The sequence below is a fragment of the Zalophus californianus genome, chromosome 16, assembly GCF_009762305.2.
Source record: "Zalophus californianus isolate mZalCal1 chromosome 16, mZalCal1.pri.v2, whole genome shotgun sequence".
Lineage (NCBI taxonomy): Eukaryota > Metazoa > Chordata > Mammalia > Carnivora > Otariidae > Zalophus > Zalophus californianus.
This window is the reverse complement of record NC_045610.1, coordinates 13,448,274-13,464,037: the sequence shown is the minus strand read 5'-3', so window position 1 is coordinate 13,464,037 and position 15,764 is coordinate 13,448,274. Positions and strand designations below refer to the sequence as shown.

Sequence of the window (15,764 nt, the reverse complement as noted above, 5' to 3'; positions counted from 1 at the left end):
GGGCAGGGCAGGGCAGGGCAGCTGGGGCCAGAGGTCAGGAGTCAGGGGTCAGTTGAAGGCACTTGGGTTGAAAAATAGAGTCCTCGGGTAGTCAGAGCAGCTCTTGGCCCCTGGCAGGCAATGGACTGTGGGCCAGCCGCGCCTGTGGACAAAAAAATTCCCAAAGATAGATGGGGGCGGGGCTGATGGGGCCACCCAGGCTCAGCCCCACAGCTCCTTCTGGCTCCGCCTGGGCCCTGCTGAGCCTCCGGAAACAGGAGCTGTTGGCAGGAAACCACGGGCCACCCGTCATAAGGCAAAGATAAAGCTTTCAGCCCCGCCACGAACCTAGCGGAACAGAACAGGGCCAGGGCTTGGGTGGAGTGGCCTCAGGCTGAAGCCTTCCCCAAACCATGGACCCATTCCCATATCCAAAGATCCTCCCCACTCTACCTGTGCCCCCAGGTGTGGAGCTCAGTCCCGGGGCGGGGTGGGGGTTGTGGCCAGGAGAGCAGAAGCAGAAGCAGGGCCATTTCTGGAGGTATCAGCTATCTGATACTCCCAGAGCCTGCAGCAGGACCCCCACTTCTGTCCTTATAGACCAGCTTCCATCCACCTGTTCCTCTGAGTCCAGGCCTGGCCTGTGCCCAGTCAACGTTAGCACTGGGCTGGCATCTCCATAGCTCACCTCTCCTCTCCCATCGTTTGTTCAGTCCCAGCCACACGTCCACCTCCCAAAACAAGCAGAGGGAGGGACGCAAGTGCCCGGAAGATTCAAGGGCCCCATCTGTGGCACACTGCCCCTGGGCTCCTGAGACAAAGCTGGGAAAGCCCGACATCAGACAGCCTCAGTTAATATCCTTGGCTCTGTTACTAGCTGCCTGTGAGGGCTTTGGGTGATTTTCCTCACCAGCCTGAGCTTGCATCCTCATCTGTGAAATGGGGATGATAATGGGATTTCCCTCATAGGTAGAGGCCCTAGGGGCATGGGTCCCAACAACACTGAAGACAAAAACCTGAGGCCACTGTTGATCTTAAGGTACAGACCCTCTGCAGCCCCTGTCTTCAACTGCACCCCAGGGCATGTATGCAAGGGTCCCAGGGGACAGGGGGTGGGGCAGAGGTTTCATGTTTGCTTCTGGGGCCCTAGAGCTGGAGGCCTCCCCTGACCCAATGCCTTGTTTTGCGGATGAAGAAATGAACTCAGAGAGGAGAAATGAATTGCCCAAGCTCACCCTGGGCTGTACTGGAGGTCTCAGCTTGAAGCAGGAAGGCCTCCCTGGTTGGCCCTCAACCCAGGCCGGGTGTCCTTGGGGCTTCCTCTGGAGATGGGAGACGGAGGCTGGGTTTCCCCCCCGGGGTGTGGGGAACTCCCCTGCAGTCCAAGGTGCCTCGCTCTGAAGGCTGATAGGAGTCTTCTTCCTGGCAGGCCTTTAGCTGGGCAATTGCTCTAGGCAGGGAACCGGGCTCCAGGGCTAGAAATCCCAGCTGCCTGTCTGAGTAGAGCTGCTTTCTGGGCAGCAAGGGCCCCCACAGAGGGCAGGCCCATGGCCCCTTCCAGCACCTTAGGCCAGTTCTCCCCTCTCAAACAGATCATCTCACTAATCTTAGGCCCAACTGTCTGTCCAACACTACCTTCCAGAGGGGCAGGTCGGAACCATGTCTTGGGCTTTTCTAAGGAAAAAATCCAGAGATGCTGGGAGCCAGACCTATGGGTATCATGTCCCCTTGGCCTGGTCTTGATCCCAGACAAAAGGGCCTATTCCCTTTCCAGGTGATCCCATGGTTCTTGGAATAGCAGGTCCCAGGACATGAATTGCTTGCAGTCAAGAGTGGGGGTGGATGCTGACACTATACAGGAGCCATCTTTGTGCCCCACTCCACCCATGATCCCTGGACATTCAGGAGGGTAGCAGGCACCAGGTGAAGTGGGGAGAGAGGAGGAAGGAGAGGGAAGGAAGTCAGGCAGTCTCTAATCTGCACCTGCCCTTTTCCTATCATCACCATGACCTCCACTACCTCCTCCTTCACTCCCTCTCCCCATCTCCAAGGAGCCAGGCTTGCTGACAGACAGAGGGACTAATGGACAGATGATGTCCTTTGCCTGACTAAATTTAGCAGCCAGTGGCGTGCAGAGGGGGCCTATGCCTATCCTGAAGGCCAGCCCAGGTCCTCAAGGGGTTCGGCACAAGGCTCCGATGGGTCTCCTTAGCTACTCAGACACCCTTGCTTCCAAGCACGCACCTGTGCTCCTGTTACAGCCTCAGTTCTGACCCTGACACTTAGAAAACAGACTGTCATGGGGGACTATCTCATTTGGGGTTGTCATATCCAAAGCATGCCCAAAATAAAAAGAAATAAAAGCAATTACATTTATCTTCCCCATTACAAATCTTTTTTGCTAATAATTTTGCCAAAGTAAGACAGACAGCTGATAGGACCAATGCCTCTTTCACTGGTTCTAAAATGCATCTTTCCATCTAGGCCTATGCTTTCCCACCTTGCCCCAACTACAGCATCCCCAGGAACAGACACCTGTGATTGTTCTAGGCATTTTGGGGGGGGGGCAGAGACGGGCAGGGCAGGGGTCAGAGTTTACAGGGGACACAGTACTTTCACATTCAGCAGATTTCTTTTTTAAACAGCCTCATGAGGCAGGTACTGGAACCCCCATTTTACAGATAGGGAAACTGAAGCTCTAGAAATTGTGTGCCTTGCCCAAGTAGCTCCCATGTCTAGTGGCTGGAAAGGAGGCTCCCCAAAGTCTGAGAGATTGGGCCAGAGCCCACCCCAAGAATCCAGCCCTTGAGAGCTGCCAGATCTGCCTTATAAGCCCAAAGGCCGAGTGGCCAGCTCCAGTATTGGGCCAGACCTTGTAGGGAGACAAGGCAGTGCTGCCAAGCCCTCAGCCCCAGGACAGCCTCCTCTGCCTGGCTAAATTTAGCAGTTCTATGGAGTGTGGAGGGGGCCTGTGTCCATCCTGGAGGCCAGCCCAGGCCCTCAAGGGGGTTGGCACAGACTCCAATGGGTCTCCTTAGCCATTCAGTGTCCCAAGGTTGCAGGGATGACACCTCTGCTTGCAGAGTTCAGTCCAGTCCCCCACCCTGGGTCTGTCAGTGTCCCAGGGCTCACTCAATGCCGCTCAGCCCCTTAGATGCCGGCTAGAATCTGGGACAGCCTAACAGAGATTGTCAAAGGGAGGTTGTGGGGGCAAGTGTCCATAGGGAAGCCACAGCAGGGGTCCTCAGGGTTGGTTTCTCCTCTTGCCCAGACCTTGCACTGCTCCTCTGGCCTCTTCTAACCACCCCACCCCGACTATGAGCTCCTTCTCCCTAGCATCCACGGTATCACAACCCCCTGGTTCTCCTCCATCCTTTTGGGACATTTCCTCTTGGTCCCCATCCTCTTGCTGCCCCTGGAAGGTGGGACTCCTTGGGGCTGACCTAGGTCCCTGCCCCTCAAACTCTGAGTACCCCTTGGGAGGCTTGTCTCCTTGCCTCCTGATGCTGCTGAAACCTCCACACCCACCTGGTAGCCACCTGCCCACCCACCTCCTCTGGCTCCTACCTTTCTTTTCTTCTAAATCAAACTGTATTGAGGTATAACTGACATACGGTAAAATATACCCATTTTAGGCACACAGTTTGATGAGTTTTGAGAAATGCATGCAACACCCCCCATCATCTGTCCCCCTAGAATGTCCCCAACCTGCTCTTTTGCTGGCAACCCTCCCCAACCCTAGCCCCAGGCAATCACTGATCTGTTTTGCTTTTTCTAGAACTTCATGGAGGTGGAATTGCACAATACGAGCTTCTTTTACTCAGCACAAGGGTTTAAGCTTCATGCATGTTGTTGCATACATGAGTAGTCTGCTCCTTTTTATGGCTAGAGAGCATTCTGTTGTATGGACAAACCACAGCCTGTTGTCCGTCCCCTGTTGGTGGTTATTTGGGTTGTTTCCAGTTTGGGGCTATGATGAGTAAAGCTGCTATGGACTGTTGGCTTCAGTTCTTTGTGTGGGCATTAGGCCTCCATTTCCTGAGTTTGCCCTTCCATTTCTCCCAGTCTCTCCTACCCCTCTGCGGTGTACAGCGTGGGAGGCCTGGGGAGCCCAACCTGGGCCGATGGAGGGGGCAGGGTGAGGCCTTGGGCATTTTGGCAGTGGCCATCCCTGAGCCAGGGAGAAGTGTGCCAGGGCTTGCCCTGGAATTCCCTCTGGGGTGAGTGGCTGTGAGGTAGGAAACCTCTGTTTCCCTTGGCTGCTCCATCTTGACCTGTCAGGCTCCATGCTGTGGGCTGGCAGGGCTGGACTTGCGCAGGCCTGGCCATGAGCTCCAGCAGCTGATGGAACCCTCCATGCCCATCTGATGGGAGTGCTGAAGCTGGCCTGTCTACGCATCAAGCCCTCCATGCCCGTCTTAACTCCATGTTCTGTCTGTTTGCCATGATGAAGCCAGCTAGACAGTCAGGCTTTCCAAGAGCTTTGGGGTGTTCATCTGTAAAATGGAGCCGTAACCCCTGCCTGGCCCATCTCAAGGAGCTGGTTGGGCACCCAGGGAGCTGAGGCATACAGAATGGTTTTGGGATCTGAGAGGTCTAACTGATGGACCATGCGGAAGGAAGACTCCTTCTGCCCGTCCTTGGCGCCCACTGTGAACTATGCACCAAATCTTGCCCTTCCCCAAAATAAAACCCGGGAGCTCCTAAGGGTGGGTTGTGTCTCTTCCAGTCATGGCTGGCTTCACGGATGTGTGACCTATGCAGCTGCACAGAACCCCATGCCCAGAAAGGCCCTGCATTTCGTTTTAATACTCTGCTGTCGCTGCTTTGAAACTAATTCTTTTTTTTTTTTTAATTTTATTTATTTATTTGTCAGAGAGAGAGAGGGAGAGAACGGCAGGCAGAGGAAGAAGCAGACTCCATGCTGAGCAGGGAGCCCGATGCGGGACTCGATCCCAGGACCCCGGGATCATGACCCGAGTCAAAGGCAGACGCTTAACCAACTGAGCCACCCAGGCACCCCTGAAACTCCTAATTCTTAAACAAGGGCTCCACATTTTCATTTTGTACTGAGCCTCACAAACTACATAGTCAGTCCTGTCCCTGGCTCTGTGGGCAGGGCCTGATTTCCCTTCCCAGGGCACTGGGCAGAGGATTAGAGACAGAAACTTCTTGAGTGAATCTTCTCTCCAGAGGAAGAAAATGAGGGAGATGGGGACACACAGCTATTCCCTCCACAGAGCCCCTGCTCCCAGAGAGCAGAACCACCTGGGTGAGTCAGAAGTTAATTATCAAGCAGCCTCTCAAAGGTCCCTGGACAATGTGAGCTGAGAGAAGCCTTGGGGAGGAGCCCTGGAGCTGGGCTTAGAAGGGCTTGAAGTTGATGGCACCCTGGGGTTCAAGGAGGGGAAGGAAAGAGAGTGAGAAACCTCAGGGAGAGATGCAGGACCCATGGAATAGTCAGGGCTGGAGGCCCATGGTATTTAGGCTCCAGGCCTAGCCCGGCCTCAGGCCAAGTCATGAACCCTTCCCAGCCTGTTTCCTCAGTGATGACACTGGAATCTTAACATATGCAAAGGGCTTTGAACATGTACACAAACTATCAAGTGCGGTCCCTGTGAGCAGAGTCATGCATTTGCCATTTGGGAGAGGGTCAGGAAATCAGTGTCTCTCCTTGGTCCTCTCTCAGAGGAAGACAGCAATCCCTGGGGGAACCTCAGACCTTGGCTCAAGGTTCCTGATGTGAGTGGGTGTGGGTGGTGGGAGCCCAGGTGGACACCACATGGGCAGATGGTGGAACTGCTCTCTAGGAAATCAGACAGATCGTCCTCTGTTGCCCCAGGCACTCAACCTTTATTTCTCTACCAACTGCATGTCAACAGATGGGTATAGGGCCTCACCACCCTCCCCCACCTCCAGGTCTGCCAATCGTCCGGCAGGAAAGAAGCGGAGAATCTCTGCGGGCTGGTGCCCGGGGGAGCCCTGCCCAACTCTGCTTCTTTTATGGGGCCTCTCTGGGGACTTTGAGAGAGGAGGGGACCGGGGAGAGGTAAGGTAAGAGGCCACAGTACTGGAGCCCTAATTTTTGCCAAAGGGGCAAAAGCGGAGTTAAAAGAACATTTATGTCCATCAAACACTCTTTTCCCATCATCAGACATGATCCAACACACATTCCTCCAGCAATGAGGGAGGGAGAGGAAGTGCCCTTGGGTAACTAGCCATTCTTATTGACATCCTTTCGGCTCATGGGTATGTGGGGTTGGAGGCAAAGAGTGAGGCCAAGAGTCTAGGGGACTCAGAATCACCCAGCTGCGTAGACTGTGGGATGGTGCACACAGGGTTGGGCTGAAAGGGCACAGTGATCAGGTACCCAAGGATGTCTGGGGTCTTAGGCCCCAGGGACATGAAGGGCAAATCCGGCCTGAGCTTGGCAGACTGGGCAGCACCGAGAGAGACTTGGTATATCTCATTTGCTTAGGACAGGGAAATCTGAGTCTGAGGTGCCCAGAGCAAGGCAGGCAAGCCAGCTGTCTCCTGGGAAGGGGATCCTTGCCCAGCCCCCTTCCCCTACTTCCATGTCCCTCTCTCTGACCCTTCAACCCCCTGTGCATACAAACAGTAAGAGGCTCAAGCCCTCATGATTCTTCTGTTTTATGGAAACAAAGTGGAGGGGGTTACCTGCCCTTGGTGTGCACAGCTGGGCCCAGATGTTTCCCCCACTTCACCCCCTTACTGACCAGGCCCCAGACCAGTCACTAAGCAAGAGTTCCTCCATGAGTGTAGAGGCACCAGTCACCAAGTAAATGCCCAGCCTCCAAGCAAGGGGGGGGGGTGCCTGCTCCAGAATGTGCTCATGGATTTGGGGGGTAGAGGGCTCTGCATGTCTGGATGTGCTGCCAGCTCCCTGGCTTCTGGGCAGATCCCTCCCAGGCTGCAGCTCCTGGGCTAGAGCTTCATAGCTGAACTTCCCAGGAGAGTCCCCGAGACATGAATTAGAGAGCCCCCATGTGTACAGAAGCAGGGACAGAGACTCTTGGCAGGGCCCAGTGAGCAAGCGATGAGCGTGACGGCGGTGTGGAGAGTCGGGGTGAAGGCCTGGGCATCATCAGTCTGAGGTACACACTGGAGACTCCACCCTGTTCCCGGCATTCACTTCTGGTCCTTCTCTTCTGGAAGAAAAACCCAAGAGTATGCCAAGAGGTGTATGTGTGACAGTGCACATCCACACTGGTTCCTTCTAGCTCCTTCCATCCTCCATTTCTCCTGGGACAGCTGCATTCTCCCACAGCATTCATCAGCAGATCCCCAGTTCCACTGTGTCTCCTGATGCAGCCCCACATATCCAGCTGCTGCCAGACACAGTTCTCGGATGCCCCCTGGGCCTCCTTCACTCCCCATGTTCTATCAACAATGCCAGCCCAGCCTGGGGCATATTTTGCTCTTGATTTTCAGTCTGGGACACAACTGCCCAGTATGATGAGATCCAGAAACTGGTGGCATCAACTCTTCCTTCATCCCATATACTCAGGTCTGCTGATTTTACCACCTACATCTCTTGAGTTCATCTCTTTCCCCTGCTGCCCCCGGGCTTCAAGTCCTCTCTGCCCTGCCCTTAGCCCCCCCTTACCTCACCGTCATGCTCCTGACCCTGGCATCACACTACAAATCCAGGCTGTCATCCCCTTGGGTGGCTCTCCATTGCCTTCGGCATAAAGGCAAGCCCACCTTGTATCCCGGACTCTCCCTGATCTGTCTCCACCCAGTTTCTCCAGGCCTCCTCTCCCCTCAGTCTGGCCCGATGGCCTCTTTGCCTGACAGCTGCTCAGCCACACCTGGGTACAGCCAGAAGATGGGGCAAGAGGACCCCCCCTCGCCCCCTTGCCTACCCCCTGGGGCTGACCGGGCATCTGCAATTCTTCCCAGGACACATTCCCTCATAAATCATAGGGAAGCTACGAGCATCAGGCCTCAGCAAAACTTCCCTAAAAGGCCACCAGGCTGGCTTGGGAATGTAGCAGGGTCCCCTCTCTCACCCCCGCCCCATCGGCTTTAGGAGGCCCGAGGGACTACAGCCCCACAGGGCAGAGCTGTTTGGCTTGCAGCAGGCGCACACCACTCCACCTCTCCCATGGGGCCACACATGCCCTGTGGGCCCCACAGCCACTCCCTACAGCAGGGCACCACCCTTTCAAGCCAAGCCTCACGAGGACCATAGTCAACATCTCAGGTTCATGGTGGAGGTGGAGGTGTTGCCTAGAACCAGCTCACCCTGGGCTGGACTCAGTGTCTCCCCTCAGACCAGCTCAACACAGCTCATCAGCCTCCCTGCCTTGCCCCTTGCATCTGTCCTCCATGGTTACCCCAGTCCCTTCCATGCTTCCACCCTTCTCTGGCTCCCACTGCCATGAGGATATGTCCAGGGTCCTTAACTTGGCATTTGAGGCCCTTTCTGCACTCTAGTCTTACCTCTCTCCCCTGCACTCTGAGCCCCAGCCCCACTAGAAACGCCAAAGCATGCTAGCCTAGCTCCTTCCGCACCAAGTTCCATCCTCCCCTTTCAAACCTCTGCTCAGACCTTGCCTCTTCTAGAAATCACCTCCAACCCTGGCCCAGCAGGGATTGCTCCCTCCCTAGCCCTTCCAACCTGTCCCATCCTGTTAGGGTCACCATCCAGCAGCCAGGACTGAATAGTGCCCGAGACACAGGTTTCCCCGTTGGCTAAGAAATTTTGTAAGTTTTCTCAAGAAAATTTGCTGAGCCCCTTGGCTGTTGTGGCTGCTAGGGAAGGCCCTCAAGGAAGACAGAGAAGCCGCCCAAGCTGCCAACGAGACCTGACTTCACAGGTGAGTTAGTGTGATCAAGGTTGGCCAGGGGATTTTCTCGTAGACCACCCCTGCGCTTCAGCCAGAAATGGGGAGGCCCTGGGCTCCCAAGGATGGAATTTTAGATCTATTTCACCTTCTTCAGCTCCCTAGGAGTAAGCATAGTGGGTGGGTCAGAAAGAACCATACAGGGGGCAAAAGGCCTTGTCTTGCTCCCTGCTACCTCACCCATGCGCTCCAACAAGGCCTTGCTTTGGCCGAGCACCTTAGCCCCGCCCTCAGGTGAGCCCCTGTGTGTGTGTCCAGTATGGACAGACCCATGGTGGGCCAGCTTCTTCAGGAGGCCAACTTGTTTTGGCCTCTTTAATAAGACAAAATGTTTGCAGTGCCCAGGAGGACTGGCCAGCGTGGGAGATAGGAGCCGATTGATTGCCTTGGCCCCTATGGAATGACAAGCACGTGATCTATTTATAGCCCCCCAACTCCAGGCTCCCTCCCCTGAGGCTGGGGCACATTCCTGCCAGAGATGGCCCTCAAGGACCCAGCTGCTCCCATGCAGGCTTTGGCCATAGCTGGGCCTAATCCAGACCCTCCACAGCAGCCTGGCCAGGGGGCTACTGACTTGGCTCACACTCCCAGGAACAGGGAGTTTTTTGCCCCCACTTCTTCCCTCTCTAAGCAGCTCTGACAGGGAGAAGAGGTGGCCTCCCTTGCCCACGGGAGGTTTAGAATCCCCCACTCTCTGAGGCTCCTCCGCCAGCAGAGGTCGGCAGATGGATGCTATGCCCCAGCCCACTCCTCTACATGCTGCCCCCAACTCTGCCTCTGCCATTGTCCCTCCTTTCCTGGATTAAGGCAGACCCAGAGCTGTGAGCTCAGAAACAGAGAACCCCCTCTTCCACCCTCCTACAAGGTGACACCAAAGAGGTCAACCCAGTGTGGTCTAGGGTCCCGGAGGTGGTCAGTAGCTGCCCACTCCATGCCCGGGAGACTGTCCTGAGCATGCCTGCATAAAGGCAGGCTGGGTTCAGAGAAGTCCAAGGCCAAGGCCCAAAGGAGGGTACAGTGGGCCTGGCCATGCAGGGTTGGTGGCAAGTGAGGAGAGGGAGGGAACATGGCTCTGAGTAGTGCTCTTGGCTGCTGTAGCATAAGACCCTGCAGGTACCACAGGCCATAGCCACCAGAACAGAGCCCCTTCTCGTCCTCCACTTGGAGATCCGAGAATACTTCTTTTTCTGTTCAGACAGGGAGGCTGCAGCCTGGGAAGAGAGGCAAGCAGGGAGGTGGGCAGGGAAGCAGGCTAGAGGCAAGCAGGGTGGGGAGGGTCTGGAGCTCCCCACTCACCATCCATGTGGTTCCGGGACAGGTACTTGAGGGCTTCATCAAGCAGGATGACAGGCAGAGATATCTGGAGCACCACCACCCACTGGCGCCCACTCAGTGGGGTCACCTGGAAAATAAGCTGGGGAGGGGGGAGGTGTGGTTAAAGCTGTGCCCCCACCATCTACCTGCTTCATACACCCGGGCTACCATGGACTCTTCGTGAGCAAGGTCCTACCTCCAGATCTTTGTCTACCCTGGTTCCTCTGCCAGAAGAGCCTGCCCTCCTCTGCCCTCCCCCAATGACCAAATCATCTTGGTCCTGTTTGAGAAATGGGAGGGATTCTGTACTGGGGAGGAACATAGTCTCCTCCTTGCCCTGGCCTTGGGAGATCCCCCACAGCAAGAGGTCTTATCTGCACCTCTTCAGTCCCCTGAGTCTGAGGATTCCCAGAGCACAAGCTGTTCGTGCCAAGCACTTTCAGATCTCCCCACTCCCCGTCTGCCAGGCAGTTTCCATAGCAGAAGGGCCCAGAGAGGCCCAGTGACCACCCCAGGGCCAGACCGTTGCAGGAGGGTATGGGCCCTGTCACAGAAGAGGACTGGGGCAGGGCAGAAACTCACGGGCAGGGGCGGCACCAGTAGGATGAGGAAGTGCAGGGCCATGGACATGGCCACAGCGGCCAGCAGCCAAGGGTTCAGCCAGGGCGGCATCCGCAGCAGCGACTGGTTCTCTGAGACACTGCCAAGGGCACAGAGTACTCACTGCAGGCCCTGCTGTGGGCGCCATCCACCGTGTGGCCTGGGCCTCAGCACTTCCCGAACTGGGCCTACAGGCTGGAGCGCTTCAGGAGGCCAGTGTAGCCAGGAGGGGTGTGTCACAGTTACTTGCTCAGCCCCAGGGGCCTGTCCTAGGGCTTGGACGCCCTTTCTCTGTCCCTCAGACCCACTCTTGGCCCCTCTATTTATTCAGGCCCCAGTCGTGGCCCTCTTTGTTCCCTAGATTTCAATTCTGGCCCCACTTACTCTCAAAACCCCCTTTGGGACCCCTCTGACACTTAGGCCCTAATTCCAAACCCCCTGATCCTCCGACCACAATCCTGGATGTCTCTGACCCCAAACCTGGGCCCTGACTGACTCTCAGCCGCCACACTTAGGCCTCACTCCCCCATCTCTCAACCCCAGCTCCAGGCCCCTCTGCCCAGCCCACCTGTTGAGGGCATTACACATTTCAATGGTCACCAGCACAGACAAGGCCATGGTTGTGGGAAAGCGTGACTCGAAGACCTCGCAGTCGATGTCAGCAAAGAGTGGGTTGTCCTCGGAGCACTTCAGGAAGTTCCTCTGAGGGTACCAAGGTTGGGTGGGGTGGGGTGGGAGAGAACAGCGGTCAGGAGAGGGTCCGGGGTGTGGGAAGAGGGAAGCCTCACTCCATCCTCAGCCCACATCTGAGGACATAATACAACCACTGGGCAAAGTGCTGCCATGCGGTGGGCCCAAGGAGGGGCACCCACCCAGGATGGGGTCAGAGGGGCGACACTGTGCTGGAGGAAAAGGCAGGCCATCCTGGGGCAGAGCTATGGAGGGACAGAGTAAGAGCAGCTAGCATTGGGATGGGGAGGACAGAAGAGGGCCCTGGGATCAGAGGGAGGATGCGGTCTTTACCCTGAGGGTGCATGGCGTGCCCTGAATATCGGAGCTGCCAGAGTGGGGGCGATGATTTACTGAGACCACAGAATAAGTAAATGCTGATAACCAATCAGCCAAATTGTTTGAATAGAATTCACCTTTGGTGGGCAAAGGCTGCATGTACCCTAATCACTGCTATTAAATAAGATTCCATTCATATCTCCCTCCATTTCTGCCACTGAAACTGAGTTCTACCAGACTTGTGTTTTGCTTACGACACGGATTAATGAATTGCTAGGTGCGGGCTTACTACACGGCTTCCTCATAATTAAGGAAAAGATCTCAGGGCTCTATAGGGGATGTGGCTGTTGGCCCTGCAGTCCCAGGGGAGAGTTTGCTTCCTGTTCACAGACTTTGCTTACAGAGTCTGCTGAGATAAGATGCTGAGCTGAGGACATGCGTGAGAACTTCTATCCTGTTCTTTTCCACAACACTGGGATGACTGTGAATATTCATCACAGTTAGACAGCTTCCTTCTCCAATAACATAAATTTGTTCTCTGGATTATCATCTGAACACAGAGATCTTTTAAGCTAAAGTTGTTTAAAAGCTGGATCCACGTGATGTAAAAATAACCCTCAAAGAGAAATCTATAAAATGACAGGCTCTCTGAGCTCCTGTCCCGTAAATAGATCCCTGTTTTCCCACACTGCATAAATACCACCGGGTAAGGTGACTGTCAGCCAGAAGGGGCCGCTAGCACTTTCCTCTTCTCTTTCAGGCAGGATGAAAAATTCTAAAAGACTATGGCTTGGCTAGATTTCTTATTTCAACAAAGAGGTGGAGATTCTTATCTCATTTAAATCAACAGTGGGATTTTCTCCAAAAATCAAGCACCAGTATTTGGGACAAGTGCATGTTTTTATTTGGCAGTGTCCTAAAATTTGATTCCACCCAGAGAACAAGAGGACCAAATGCCTCTTCCTGTTGTACCACTATGGTCAGGCCCCACTTTTCCAGATCTTAATGACCTATGCATCCATGTGCATACAAATGCAGTGTACACCCCTCCCACTCAAGCGTGTGCAAGCCTAGAGCTTTATGCCTGTGCAGAGAGAAAAATATACAAACAGGGGCACATCACGATGTTTCAATAGATAAATGCCCTGCCCAATTCAGACCTCCTGGGTTTTACCAGTGTGCATCTGCCACACGTGTGCATTATGCCCCAGGTCATGAGTCATAGTGTGGCCTCTTGAATTGTTTATTAGAAGGTACTCAGGGCTGGAACTTCTGTCTCATAGGTTCATTGTGAGCCTTGTGGGGGTGGGGGCTTGTTTTCTCTGGGTGACACCACTGCTCTGCCTACTCCTTCCCTTTGCCTCCCTGGCTATTTCCTATTTACCTTATCCTGCAAGGCCTCCTCTATGTTTCATTAATTTAATTAATACTTACACAACTCTTACTATGTGCCAGATGTTGGTCTAAGCACTTTACAAGAATTGACTCCAAGTTAATCCTCCTGACCGCCTTATGAGGCCGAGGCAGGGACAATTATTACCCATTTTATAGATGAGGACACTAATAGAGAGGCTAAGTAGCCTGTCCAAAATTACACAGCCAGTGTGTGGCCAGAACTAGGGTGTGGACCCAGGTAGCCTGGGTCCAGGTTCCATGCTCTGTGCTCTTAACCACTCTGCTGCCTTTTGACAGCTTCCTTCAGAAACCAAGGGCAGTTCTAGGCGGCTCTGCTGAAATTCCAACAACCGAAGCTGAAAGCTCTACCTTACGTCTAACCCTAGACCACCTCCAAGTCCCACAGCCACTTGTATTTTTTCTGCTGAAGCTTCTCACCTAAAATGTGACTGCCCACTTCCACGTTCTTCCCAGGTCTTTGCAGAGCCTTTGTGTGCTTGGTGACTGGCATACAGTTGATGCTTAATAGTCATTTTTTGACCAGATGGATAAATAATGAGAAATGGAATGATCTGAAGACAGTTGGGAAGGTGGCACCAATGGGACTGGGGACTAACTAGTAGTGGGCATGGGGTATGTATCTACCATGACCCCCACAGGTCTGGCATGGGTGACCAGGTTGGCTGTAGAACTGAGATGGGGATGAAGGAAAGGGATTATTTGGGGAAAGGTGATAGATTCGATTTTGGTGAGTGCAGCGGGCCTGTGGGACATCCTAGAGGAGATATCCGGCTGGATATATGGGACGGGGCTCAGAAGAAAGACCGCGGTGGGGGTGGGGTATCCTGGGAGATTTGAGATCTGTAGATAAAGGAGGGTAATAGAGACAGTGCTGAAGGAGGCAGAGGCAGGATGGTCAGCACGCCCTTGCCCTGCACCTTGCTGCTCCCATAGGAGCTAACTGAGCAGAGGTGCTTGAGGCTGGCCTGAACTTTCTGCCAAGGGCTGGGGGGCACCAGGCTTTGGGATGAGAGCCTGGGCCTGTGCTCTGCACTGCTGTCAGAAAGGAGAGCCCACATGCTAGAGGGCTGGTGGGTACCAGGAAAGCATCCCTGAGCTGACTGTACCTAGATGTGAATACTGTGATAAGGCCTGAAATCACAGAGCCTCCCAGGGAGGACTGCCAGTGATAGGGCAAAGGGTCAGGTCCCTCCTTTGAGCTCTTCTATCCACAAGAAGGTAACGAAGGCAGGTACACTCAGAGGAAGAAGACCCTAAATCCCTGCAGCTCTCAGCTTTAAATGAAAAATCCACAACTGCCTTTGCTAGATTCGCTGCGAAGGTTCTTTGAAGCAAAAGAGATACCCAGACAGGGGCGCCTGGGTGGCGCAGTCAGTAAAGCGTCCAACTCAGTTTTGGCTCAGGTTGTGATCTCAGCATTGTGAGATCAAGCCCCACATCGGGCTCTGTGCTCAGCATGGAGTCTGCTTGGATTCTCTCTCCCTTTCCCTCTGCCTCTCTACCCGCTTATTCTCTCTCAAATAAATAAATAAATCTTTAAAAATAATAATAAAAAAAAAGGAAATGCCCAGACAGAGGGACAGACTGACAGATAGCAGCTGAGGGGTCTCCTTGCTTGCTTCTAGAGCTACGCTGAGCTAAGCTAGCCCTGTGGTGGGCACCTGCTAGGCAGGTGACTTCAAGAGGTCAGTGGATCCCTTTCTAGAGAAGCATGTTGTTATGGAGCTGGAGGGGGAGCCTGGCAGATTCCTTCCCTCCACTCTCAATTTCCTTACTCGGACCCCCTGCCTGAAGTTCTACCTTTTAGGTGTTCATATCTCTGAGCCCTCAATTTTTGGGGGGGTTCCATGATAAAGGTAAGATATTTCTGTGCAGTTATGCCCCTTGTTAGCCCCCTAACCAAATGATTGGGCGAAGGAGTAACCACTTCTCTGGCTCAGGAGCTGGGCTGCTATCTCTAGGTTTCCAGTGGCTTCTGAGCATGCCTCCTTCGATGGTGGATGTCTGTGTATGTGTATGGGGGTAGGGAGGGACAGCTGTAGGCCAACCACGGGGTTCCAGGCCCCTTTCCCCTGGAACTCCAACAACTACTTGGGCTGTGAGTTCTACCTCAGAAATAACCCCAACAGGCTCCCTGGCTGTCCTTGCTTACCAGTTGGTAGAAGGTGACGTGAGGTCCCTCGGCATCATAAAGGAACCACCAGGTGGCGGCAGCCACCGTGGCCAGGCCCACGTACACTGCAAGGAGGAGAGGAGGAAACTGGCTATAGTGGATAGCTGTGGTTTTCTGGCATCGACTTCCCCTTCCTAACAATCTCCTGAATTTCTGTCAAAGAACAACCCTCTCCCTCTCTGAGCCATGTGGTTTGCAAGCACCTGTCCTTAGTAACAGTGGTGGGCCCTGACCGGCAATCAGCACCCGCCACTCCCCTGGCCACGGTGATTGGTAGGAGATAAGCAGGTGACCCAATCTGGGCCGAGAACAGGTCTGAGACTTTTGTCATATTACTGAGGGGTCGCTCTCTGTTCTGTTGAATTTGGGGTTGGGATAGAGTAAACATGAGGCTACAGCTGCAG

General features: G+C 54.3%; 1 protein-coding gene across 11 annotated transcripts in view; it reads right to left on the bottom strand.

The window, feature by feature from the left end:
- Positions 1-8: 8 nt before the first annotated feature.
- ATP2A3 (ATPase sarcoplasmic/endoplasmic reticulum Ca2+ transporting 3) overlaps positions 9-15,764 on the bottom strand; it is a 47,006-nt gene continuing 31,250 nt past the window's right edge. For 5 of the 11 annotated variants that reach the window (XM_027625542.2, XM_027625548.2, XM_027625545.2 and 2 more), the window contains 5 exons: positions 15,340-15,425; positions 11,332-11,465; positions 10,746-10,863; positions 10,146-10,263; positions 9-142 (listed from right to left, as the gene is read on the bottom strand). In XM_027625542.2, coding sequence (XP_027481343.2) covers positions 42-142; positions 10,146-10,263; positions 10,746-10,863; positions 11,332-11,465; positions 15,340-15,425 — 557 coding nt within the window. In that variant the 3' untranslated portion in view covers positions 9-41. Of the gene's footprint in view, positions 143-5,807; positions 7,149-9,734; positions 9,808-10,145; positions 10,264-10,745; positions 10,864-11,331; positions 11,466-15,339; positions 15,426-15,764 lie in introns of those variants that run through there. The other 6 variants (XM_027625549.2, XM_027625543.2, XM_027625544.2 and 3 more) reach the window with 6 other exon arrangements.